This window comes from Staurois parvus, unplaced genomic scaffold (genome assembly GCF_062004578.1).
Source record: "Staurois parvus isolate SC_StPar_1 unplaced genomic scaffold, SC_StPar_1.0 ptg000057l, whole genome shotgun sequence".
NCBI lineage: Eukaryota > Metazoa > Chordata > Amphibia > Anura > Ranidae > Staurois > Staurois parvus.
The window spans coordinates 1449969-1462388 of record NW_028317853.1 but is presented as its reverse complement, the minus strand read 5'-3'; the positions used below and the strand labels follow the sequence as shown (position 1 = coordinate 1462388).

At 39.9% G+C, this 12420-nt stretch overlaps 1 protein-coding gene across 10 annotated transcripts in view; it reads left to right on the top strand.

The window, feature by feature from the left end:
- AGRN (agrin) overlaps positions 1-12420 on the top strand; it is a 653845-nt gene that overhangs the window by 580378 nt on the left and 61047 nt on the right. For 9 of the 10 annotated variants that reach the window (XM_089668391.1, XM_089668395.1, XM_089668399.1 and 6 more), the window contains 3 exons: positions 6856-6970; positions 8547-8678; positions 10268-10681. In XM_089668391.1, the coding sequence (XP_089524517.1) occupies positions 6856-6970; positions 8547-8678; positions 10268-10681 (661 nt within the window). The remainder of the gene's footprint in view (positions 1-6855; positions 6971-8546; positions 8679-10267; positions 10682-12420) is intronic. The other variant, XM_089668392.1, reaches the window with a different exon arrangement.

Here is a 12420-nt window from a genome sequence, read left to right as displayed (position 1 = left end):
TAGAGCGCTTCCAACATCAAGAATGCTCCTTTATTCTCAAATGGAGATAAGACCATCTGTGAGTACATTGTGGGGAAGAAGACTTTCCATTGGATTGGTTCTTTAACCTCTTCACATCGGCACCTCCCAGCCCTTTAAGAGGTTTCAGACACCAGGAGGCAGGGTGGAGTTTTAGGGTCATGTGACCGCCGTGATTCGGCAGTCACATGATCATAAAAGGTCCCGATCGCAAGGTTAGATCGGGACCTTTCCGTGAGACACCAACATATGTGCAAATATGCGGTCACTCGGCGTCAAGGCCCAGCCACCGAGAGGCCACATATTTGCATACGGTCGGCGTCAAGGGGTTAAGGCCAATCTTGGTAATATAATGATTCCTATGAAGACAGTAATTTATCACTGAATATTAGGTTCAGCTCAGGACAGTCCATGAAGAGCTGAATTTAAACTCTTGAAATTAGGTTTAGGACTACATATTTTCCATCTCATTGTCTATCATACTTCCTCAGTAATATTTGCAATGATGTGTCTCAGCCTAAGACCCCTTTCACACGGACGGGTTAGAGGAACTTATTTACCACAGCTAAATGCAGACAATGCATCTCTATGGCTCCATTCACACACTGCATTTAGCAACATTTCCATAACATTAACATAGCATTTATGCGTTTAGGAAAAATAAAGTTGACAGCGTCCAGGAGCGACGTACCACAGCTATCTGTACATAAACGCAGTTAATCGCAGTACAAAGAGAAAATAAGTAAACAGTTGCTATAGAACAGGCAAGAATTTACTACCGTAGCTAAACGCAGCCGCATGTAAATGAAGATAAACGCAATGTACAAATGCAAGTGATCTCTGTGACAGGAGTGTTGAAATTTCAAAATAAAAAAACATGCATTTACAAGCGGCAGAACAGCCGCCCGTGTGAAAGAGGCCTTAATCCACAAAGCCTTTGCTGGGAAAAAAAACACTGACTTCTGAATCTGTGCTTTAACAAATGTAATACGTAGTTCTGTAGACAGGCTGGCTAGCTATTAACCTGGTTTAGAGGTTATCAGCATATGAGCTGAAATAATTAAAAGATCAGACATGTTTCAGGTGGCAAAGTTGAGAGCCGCAAGAGACGCCTAGGCAAGCTGCAGAGATGAGATGGTAGTCAGAGGATCCAACCAGTTAAAGATCCTTCTAACTAAAAATCTGTTAACACGCATACCCAATCCTTTTATTTTATCTCAGGGAAACAGTAGAGATTTCCAGTCAAATTCTCTTCCTTTTGTTCTCCTTAAGATTGGTCCACTGGGGGGCTTGTCTGCAGGAGTTGCAGTGTGTTCAGTGACTGTTGACAGCTCCGGATGACAGTCATTTCATAGCATGGATAGCCTAATTATAGGCTTATGAAATGGATTGCAGATGTAAAGGTTTGATCATATAAACATGAAAGTGTGCTACAGACATAGCTGCAGCTTAATGTGCTTACAGTCAGGGACATATCTGGCCAAATGTATATTGTTCAGAGGTTTTGCAAACAGTCTCATGACCATTTTTCTCTCCCTTTCTCCTACAGCATAGTAGGGACTGGGCGGAGAGAGAAGTGGCACTGAAATGTTGCTTCCAATGATATCATAACTGGGTCTCGGGCTACAGAGGAACAGCAGGGCTGGCTTTTATTGGGCTGATGTGGGAATGGCCAGTCTCTTTCCATACTGAGCTGCTTGAGGAAGAGTTTGCATCACCTTATACAGCTGTATTTGTGAGGCAGCTGGAGAAAAGAGTGATAACAGTGTATAATTCCACAGGCATCTTGCAGCGTTGTCACTTATGAAGGAAGTTGATCATTAGCACTTTCACTGTCAGGATCAGCATATACAAATACTAACACAGAAAAGGACATGAATAGCACAGAGTGCCTCAAATACACATTGGTTAGATTTTTACATGGGTAGTGTTTATCTTTTGTCCATATTTTAAAGGGGATACTGAACAGCAAAAAAGTATATATACATATACCATGTGGCTGTTATAACTTAGGACTACTTTTTAATTCTCTTTTTGATCGGTTCCCTTTTAAGTCTGCTCTTCTGACTATTTGACAGAAAACTAGGAGACAGGCTGTTATAGCTTTTCTTAATCTCTGTCTTCACAATTTGATTTCTACTTTCTCTTTGGCATTCCCAGACACTGCTATTTCCTTCACTTCCTTACTACTGAGCGAGCATTTAATCTCTGTCTGCCGTGTGTCCAGTCACTGGAGATATAGTTTGTTATCATCTCCTCCAGTTATGTTCTAGAAGGATTACCGCTGGTATTGTTCTCCTTGGTGCTAGTTTTTGGGCTAATTAGGAAGAGGTGTCTGAAAGCTGGAGATTATGCTTCATCCATCTGTGGGATACATGTAACACAGATGTTGGAGGAAAGGACGGAACCCACTTTTCCATCTTCTGGTCTAGAAGAATGGCCCTTATTACAGTGTGTAAGACCTATAAGGAAAATATCAATGCCTAGGGATAATAATAAGCAGCCTGTACAGATGTTTCTGCCTCCTTTATCCTTGTCTTTTATTGATTTAACCAATTACTTGCAGACCAATATTGCCTTTTATATATCATTTAAAGCTCTTATGTCAGCTTGCTGAAGCCTGTTAGTATGAAAGGTGGCAGCCACAGGGGAGAACCCCGTATGTGCTAAAGTTGCAGGCAGGATTATAAATTGTCTCCAGCTAGAAACCCACTTTTATTGTCACAAGACTGCATTTAAATTATTAATGTGTAGTGTAGAGAGCCTGATTGGCCTGTTCTCCTGCCAACTCAGTTGGTTCCTCCTTTTTCCAAGAGCTAGACATGGCAGTGAAGTCTTAATTGAATCCAGTGCCTCTTTAGTTTTAATGTTATGGTTCATAATTGAGACAAATGCATTTCTGCTCTGGCACAGAGAGTCTCTAAATGTGTTATACATTACTTATCTGTGACAGTTCTGCTGTTCTTCCTGCAAAGAGAGGTCTGCCACAAACTGGAAGAACCCAGATGTCCACAGCTGAGCTCACCTGCAAGCTGTATTTTAGCTGCTAGTGGTCAGCTGTTTTACAGTCCACCGTCAGCATCCTTTTAGAAGCTGAACTCCATTCTGCTGTGCTCCACGTGTGTGTGCACATTTCTTCTGCCCACAAATGTCTGGAAATGCCTTCTGTGTCACGTGTGATTTCAACCAACCACTAAATAAGGTGGAACTTCAACAACCCAACATATTATGCACAAATTGTACTGGGAGAAATACAAAATCTGACCGTCATCCCTGAAAGTGTTGAGACCACTAAATGTGCATGATGGAAAGGCAAGCCAGAAAGCATGACCAGCAATATTTCCCTCATTAGAGGTTTCCTTCAAAGAGTAAACTGACCGTAGAGGAGTAATCTGACAACCAAGAGTTCAGGGAGATAAATTTGTTACTGCTAATTCTGCAGGGTCCACATTGTTAGTGCCTCTGTTTTGATCATTCCTCTCTGCTTTCCAGGTACAGATTTGTGTTGAGATCTAATGACTCTTAAGAGCTTTCTGCTGTGGAGTGGAAATTATGACTAGAAAGTGCCTATGTTGCTTCTTAGCAGAGGTTGCTGGAATAAAGACTCAAAAGCAAGGCCTACATTCTTGCAGGATGTTCTACAACATTGTCATTTAGTTTCATATCTGACAGAATCACTTTAATGTAACTTTTTAATATTTTTAATGTCAGGGCTTGCTCTTTCTGTTAAGTTTACAGGCCCTTTAATATCTAGCTTCCATGGAAACCAGCATAATAAGAGAATTAATATAAACCACACTCATTAAGCTAGTATTGTTCGACTCTGTTCCTTTTCATAATTCCATTTTAAGCATATCTCCTGTATCTACCAAGTGATTGACTTAAAGGGCATTTGGCATCTCGGTACAGCGAAATCACTGTGTTTTTATGCAACCTCAATTCTGGGCTCTGATTTTATCTACGGATGAAAATGACCTTAACATTCATAAATCTACAAGAGCACAATGACTATTTATTTCAAGTTACACAAAAAGAGGCCGGATCACCTTGCGTTAGGATTTTTTTTTCTGCAGATTGCTCTTTTATGTATATTTGAGACAATTTGTGGGAAATAAAATTCATTGGGATGGATGGCATGATATACAACCTGGTCTGTTTAGCAAAGGGTCACAAGAGTGTCTGTTCTCATACATTGAGGTGCTTTGTGGATATACTGTAAGCTTGGATTAAATGCCTCACTCATTTCTAAGTGGATATGTGAAGTGGAAAAGATGATGTGATAAATGTCCAACTTTGAGATAATAAGGTGGCAGATGTATGAATGTGCTAAAGTTTTTATGGCATTTCACTATTGAGTACAAACACTCATAGTGACTTACAAATGTATGATGTATGGTGCTTCATTACGGCAGCTAATGGATGTTGTTGGAGGTTATAACAGAGATGCTGTGTGCAATAACTAAAAGCAAGTCATATACACGCACATAATCAACATGTAGTCATGCAGGAACCTTTTAATCAGCATTTAACCATTACATATTCTACGCATGTGAAAGACCATCTACCAAATGAACACCTGCCCTGGCACATCATAGCATTTACCCGGCACTCCCAAGAAATAACAGAATCCAACTGCAATATTCTTGAACTGTCAAAACCTCCACTTTTATTATCACACGACACACAGGAGGATATATCTTATAGTCATCACAATCTGCATAATAACACACACCAGTAAGAATGTGAGCATTACAGCATGAAATAGACACATCATGTGCCAGCGTCACAGCATAGAATGAATACATTACCAAAGCTATGTTAGAGGCTGGGAGGAACAAATCCCATCGGAACCAAAGTGCCCAGGGGGTCACAGGGAAGCTGTAGGCATGACCAGTCGATGAGCCCATATAGCCTTGGCAAAAATCCCAGCGTCAGAGCGTCCTCGGGCCACTAAGGGGGGCTTCTTCCTGGTCTCGCCCAGACCTCCGCCTTATAAACTAATTTTCTGGAAGCTGTCCATTAGTAGGCGACGCCACACCCACCAAAGGAGGAGCTAGCAGAAGGATAACAGTCACGTTCAACCACCATATACTAGATGTCATAAACACGTTTAATTCCATAAACAAGTTTTTCTCTTGCTCTCAGCAGAATATCTTGTGACTTTGTTCCTTTGACCAAGAGAAATGACACATCAGTCACCTCTCATGCCCCTGGCATTTGGGCACCAATGCTTTATTGTAAAAATCACCCGAGAAACAAAGGGTCCAAGGCCAACACATTTCATAGGCATTACAGAGGTCTACTCTGTGCAGGTTGTTTAAAATGTCAACGAGCAGTTAAAAGTGCACCAATGTCACTAAGCAATCACACACACACCTGATTGATGATACTCTTATGTAAATCTCCACCCTTTGTGAATATTTTAGTTAAAAAAAACTGTTGCAAGAATTCATATACAAGCAGGAAGCCAGTGCTCAGAGTCCACCAACACCAGATTTGCACATGGTGATTGAAGTTATTTGCCACAAGCATGGTAACCAGTCTTGACCTAAGTCTCATTGCTCACCATAATTGGTAAATATGTTCCAAGAAAAGAAAGAGAAGAGTAGCAGGGCACTCCCACGTTGTAAAGCAGGGAACATTCAACAGTGTTACAACAGTCCCTTGTAAAGTATTGTAATGCAGTTATTTTAATGCAGGTCAGGCAAAGTGCATGACTGACTGGTGACGTATGAAAAATCACTTTCTTATCATTATTAAATCCTTAGTTGCTGTCCTGTGCATTTGGCATATTTAATTTTTTTTTTACTGTTAACATAACCTGAAATTCTGTAAATCCCTATAAGTTGAAAAAAACTCTCAACAAGCAAATGGGACAACAAAGGAATGCAAATCCTACAGGTCATAACTCAGCAGTTTGTAAACTTTAAGGAAAAAGGGACAATCTTTCAATGAGCATAAGTGGGAACATATTAGACAGAGTGGGTAACTTGTTTGCAAAAGGCATAAAGGGGCCATCTACGTTAAACTGGAACAACAATGCCTAAACATGGTTGGGGGACCTTCTGCATCATCTGTCCTCCATATATAATGTTATTATGATCTCCACTCTGGTGATTTGACAAAAATTCACACCTTCAGCTATTTGGATCTAACGATTAACACTTATGCAGACTCCATAAAACCAAGGGATGGAATTATGTAACTAGACCAACTATACAGAAAGCGTTCAGATGGATATGACCATCTACAACTAGCTATGACTTTACTTCTCTGTGTAAGCTGTGCTGACAGCCCACCTTAACCAGCAGAGGGGATGAGCATAGATAAAACATATTTGGAGGGGTATAAGGATTTGAATTGGTTCCAGTCTGCTTTCCTATTGCTACTAAGTTGGTAAAGGCTTTTATCTTTTAGCTTTGTATGAGTGCATTCTGTCTACGTACATCTCTCATGGACACCAGTGGTGATATTTTGATCAGTACTTTGTGTCTCAGAGATTTTCTTTCAGCTAAATACCTCAGTCTTTTTTGTCCATTTTTCAAGTATGAAGTGGCACGCCATCTGGCTCTGTAGCACCCAACACAGTTAAACTGAAGTAGGTATTCTAGTAAATATATCTTGAAATGAGAGACATGAGATGCCTTCATATTAGTTTAACTTACCAGCTGCCATTGGTTCTGGATTGAAATGGACTTCAGTGGACTGAATCTATTCAGTTATATTAATAGTTCCTTTGTTTAAATTCATGAACTGCTTTTCATTTAGACCAAAGTTCCTCTTTGATATATGATGTTCTCCTCTGATATTACTCCTGTCTGTCTGCTTGTCTTCCAGCTGGATAACCTTTTCCGAAATTCTGATGTGAAGAGGGACTTCAGAAGCATCCGGGTACGGGACTTGGGTCCTAGCAACTCCATCAGAGCCATAGTGGAAGCACATTTTGATCCAGGTTTGTTAATTCAGGAAGACATATGAAATGTACAGTGAGAGTAATTAGATTATGTCTGGTTTATTTAATTTACAATCACAGCATGACTGCCACAGAAAAAAATGATTAAAATATACTTTAAAGACACATAGTCTTATAGCTTTCCTTATGATGTATATCTGATAGCCATTGCTTCAAAAGAAGATCATCTGTTATTGCTGCTATGAGACAATTGTACGAAAATATAGCTTTAATATTTAAACACACATTTATCACTTCTTAACAGAAGGTAGCTAGTGACTTTCCAGCAACTTAACTGATGGATGACAGTATGTTATACTTATAGTCTTGCCTAAAAAATAGTGTCATGCCTAAATAATAGTGTCATCTAGGGTTTGATTCTTGTGGAGTGGGGCATGGTTATATTCATCAGGTCTTCAATACTGCTGGCAATGCCAGTGGGGAGATTTCTTGTGAGTTATGCATGTTTGGGGAACCACTAGACTAGAGGGTACAAGACATAAATGCCATGTTATGCATTTGTTAAATTCTGCCAGAGGGGAGAATTCACAAAGTGTTAATCAAAGTGGCTGGAACTCAAATTGTCAACTGTGCCTTGGGCAAGCAATGAAGTCTCAGTAGAGGCTTAAATCTTCTTCCACTCTACTCTAGACAGAATACATAATACAAAATACATATAGAGTGAAATTGTTCTTTATTGACATGGTTCAAAGATTAGCAGTGTGCTGCAACACAACAATCATAAAACATTCTTTTCTCTGATAGGTTGTACTGTTTTAAGCACATGGTTCCACTAGTTTTTTCTTCAAGTGAGCAAACAAAAGGACTTTATTTGCAAGCCAATTAAATTTCAACTTTCAACAGTTACGGTACATGTGAACCCTTAACGTGTGAACATTTGTAACATAAGTACCTGATACTACAGACACATATCAGGGATATGAAATGTTGGGTTGACAAACACTATACATAGAATATGACAGTTCATAGGATGATGGTCGTGTTCTGCTTAGGCATTCAAAGGCACTGTATTGCCCAACAGTTATTTCACATGTAATCTTTATGACTCTACTGCCTGTTTTTTCTAGATCCTGAGCAGATTTAGGTTTCCATTCTCCAGAATATATTTATATTTAAAATAATTGGCTTCATTTAGGAAAGTACTGGAAGTATTGTCTGAAACTTGTTCTTAACAATGAACCAATTATATTATTCCTTACATTAAGAATGGAAGGAAGAATCTGACTGCTTCCTTTGGGTCAGCACAGATTGAGGCAACAGTGCCCCTCTCATGTTTTCCTAAATTAAGTCATATTACATAATCTTTTGCAGATAAAAGAATCAGCCTGTTCTACAAGAAGCTGTACATTAGGTTATCTAATACTGACTTCGACTAATGTTAGCTTTATAGCATTGATGGTCCTCAGGGAACAGTTCCACCCCAAGTGCTGCATCACAGTACGCTTCAAGATTTTGTTGGCCAGCTGGTGCTCATACATTAGGAAATTGAAAGAGCTCTTTAATGTGTAATGCCAGCAGGATACAATTGGGTTGTATTGTTTCTCTTCTGTTTTAGCTACCAGCCTGACTGCTATTGATGTGCAGAAAGCATTGCTGGCAAGACTCAAGAGCACCAAGAAGAAGGCAATCACTATAAAGAAGCCAATCCAGGACAACGTGAAGTTCTTGGACTTTGGTGAGATACCTGGTACATCGTCCTGTTTCATTCTCAACTCTACAGCCTTGAATCCCATTTGGGAAGTGAAATGCCGATTCATTTGGATTTTTCGGTTTATTGATGCAGAAATTATATTTTGTCCCTTTGCCCATTACAAATGAGTGGATAAAAATACATTAATCTCTCCTGTGAGCTGCTAGCTGGTGCTGTCTAGAATATTTTTCAAAGTAAAGGTCAACATGTGGTGTTTAGGGACAAAGATAAAGGCAAACTGAGATCAGAAGATTGGCCATGGTAGCGGATTTTCAATGAAGACAAGCTAACACAGTCATGCATGCTCATGTTAACCCTTCTAATGGTGTGACCTTTCTGCTTTAGTCACGGGTTACAGCCATGACCATACCCAAAGATTGGATGGATGGGTCAGTGCATTGGAGTTCATCCGTTCAATGTTTCTCGCCATCTGCCACTACTGTTCCCATTAAATGATAAATGTGTAGTCCAGGGGCTACATCTTAAGTTTAGGGGGTATGTTTTTTTTTTTTTTTTTAATGAAAATTAAATTTCTAGTTTTACCAAATATTATTATTATTGTACAGTATTTATAAAGCGGCAATAGTTCGCTCAGCGCTGTACATTACAAAGGGGGACAGAACATGTGACAGAACAATACCAATACAATGCAAAACATGAGGGGATTGAGGGCCCTGCTCTTTGGAGTTTACAATCTAGGAGGGAGGGGATAGTGGTACAGGAGGAGATAGCTGTGGGGGATAAATCACATAAATCACATCTGAATAAGTAAAACACAAGAGATTGTTTGTACAATGTGTAAATAATTAGGAGAGTTCTTTTTACAAATGTACAAAAGTCAATGGGTACTTAAAATAAACAGATAGTAGAGGTATCTGCTAAACACTATCTTTTAGTAAAAAAAGTCCAACTTTTAAATGAAGAAGCGTTTGCTATAGAACATTTTGTAGATCCTCCTATAATGTAATCTATGATTTGCCACTTTTGTAAAAAGGTCCCGTTGTCTTGTACATTAATGCGTACAACCTAGCCTGTATCTGAAAAGGATGTGCTGATGGCAAGCTCAGATGGCGAACACCTAACTATAGAGACTACTGACATCTATGGCTGTGTGCATAATGTACAAGCATGCAAGCCATTTATGGAGACAATTCGACTCAAGCTACTTCACTGACAGCTTTTCATAAACTAAAATTTTAAAATCTCTTTAAAATTTAATGTTCTATTATTCCTACTCCTGGTGTAATGAACCGCTAAAATCTTCCCTGCTAGAGATGCCTGAAGAGCAACATGTTCAGACTCCACCATGCAAAGGAACTCACAGCAGCTGTGAGATCAGACTAGATTCTAAATGAGCCATACTGAGTTAGAGTAACTTCACTGTACTGAGACAGAATCATCATTACCACACAGCATGGGTAACTGTACTTACTCACTCTATGGTGAAAACATGCTTATGATTTTTTTTCTGGGTGAGACTGAGCCATTCTGCATTATAGTGTTCTAGATGATTAGAGTAAATGTTATTTTATGTTAAAGTTACCATTAAAATAACAGATTTTCTCTAACCCTATATTTCTGTTTAGACTGGGTACCTGTTATGGTTACAACCACCACAACAACTGCAGCAACAACTAGTACAATGGCAACAACCAGCACCGTAGCAGCCACTATGCCTGTACTTGCTACAACTACCATGGCCACTACCCCACCTCCCAAGAGGACAACAGCAGCCAAAACCACACCTGTGCCTCTTGTCCAGCACCCTGTTACCACAGTGAGGATGACTACAAAACGACCCATGACTAGTACAAAGAGGCCAATGACCACTACCGCTGCTCTACCAAGGAGGAAACCGGCTCGTGTACCCACACCTGCCAAGAAGCCTCCAAGACCCTGTGACTCACATCCATGCATGCACGGAGGTACTTGTGAAGATGATGGCAAAGACTTTACCTGTAGCTGTCCAGCTGGAAAGGGGGGAGCCGTCTGTGAGAAAGGTAAAGAACAACTGTGTTAGAACTCTTTTGAGGCACTGAAGGCGTTTTATTGTTGACATTATACGTAATGATGTACATAGTGTCTCACCTATGTACAATAGAGAGAGGGTTTTTTGGGGTGAAACAATGGGTTTGATTTACTAAAGGCAAACAAAATGTGCACTTTGGAAGTGCAGTTACACTCTGCAAGGGCATTTGCTCCAGAGCTTAGTAAATGAGGGGCATCTCTGCTGACTTCCACCATCCAATCATGTGCAAGCAAAAATAATGTTTTTTTTCCCTTGCATGTGATTGGGTATTCTTTGCAAACTGAAGCTTCACCTCATTTCCTAAGCTCTGGAGCAAATTCCCTTCTTGAGTGCAACTGCACAAAGTGCACAGTCTATTTGCCTTTAGTAAAACCCCCATGTATACTAGCATAAGCATACTAATGTTGTACTGTGTTAAAGCAGAGTTCCACTCAAAAGTGGAAGCTCCGCTTATTTTCCTCCTCCCTCCCCCCATATTTGGCACCTTTTGGGGGGAAAGGGGAAGCGAATAACCATTTTTGACAGGTACCCGCTCCCATTTCCGGCTCAGTTCGCCGTGGCAAAGTGAGCCAGAAATTCAGCTCTCTTCTCCCTCCCGCAGTCTCCTGGGAACTTTCACAGGTCCCAGAAGACTGCTGAACCAATTAGGAGGCGCAGCACAACTCACGCATGCACAGTGGACACCCGGCTGTGAAGCTGCAAACTGTCACAGCCTGGTGCCCACAGTAGAGATGCCGGCGCCATAGAAGAGAGAAGAGGAGAAGGGATGTTATGGGTGAGAACATTGCTGGACTCCGGGACAGGTAAGTGTGTGTGTGTTAATTAAAAGTCACCAGCTACAGTTTTTATAGCTGATAACGTTTAATAAACAAAAATGACTGGAACTCTGCTTTAAGTGCTTCAGTGATGTCATCACAGGCATACTGAGCTAAGGCCATGATGGAGCCATTTTTCAAGAGCCCTGTAAGCCTTTTTATACTCATAGGATCGTTAGAAGTCTTTAATCATATCAAATAATAGTGCCTTAAAGTTTCTTTAATATGGCAAGATAACAAAAACCTGACAGAAATGTTCCCTACACCTTAAAAGTAATACATTTCTGGTATCTCAAAATCAAGATGCAAATAATTTTTAATCTAAAAAAGTTTTATTGGTATTGAAATGGGCATAAAGTAATAACATCAATGCTGACAAAGACGTATGTTGTATATTTTCAGTCAAAGGAATAGTTAAGACAAGGTCTCTGCGATATAGCAAACACAGAAGGAATGTATTATATAGACAACTGGCAAGTTATCAAATTGCTGAAGACAAATGAAATGAGAGATCTGATCACAGACTCTGCAGAACTAAGTACAAAGTAATATAACAAAGCCCATAGAGAGTATAATGGGTTAAAAACTATGAAAACCTAACCCAAAGCATTGAGTGCCTTCTCAAATATAGGGATATTTGGAACTTCATATTACCCTTAGATATAAGAGATCAGAAATAAGTATATGGCTCTGCAGAATACATTGAACCTAAACACATAAGAATCGCTGTTCAAAATCAAGTAGGAGCCAAGTGTACAAGACAGAAGATAGAAGATTCTGCCTGCCACGTATCCCGGATTTACTGAAATATTTTCGGGCAACCTCTGTGGTCATAGATTGGTTTGTTATATGGGGGGAGTTTGATGAGTCTCTGCTTTCCATAGTTGTAAGGTAA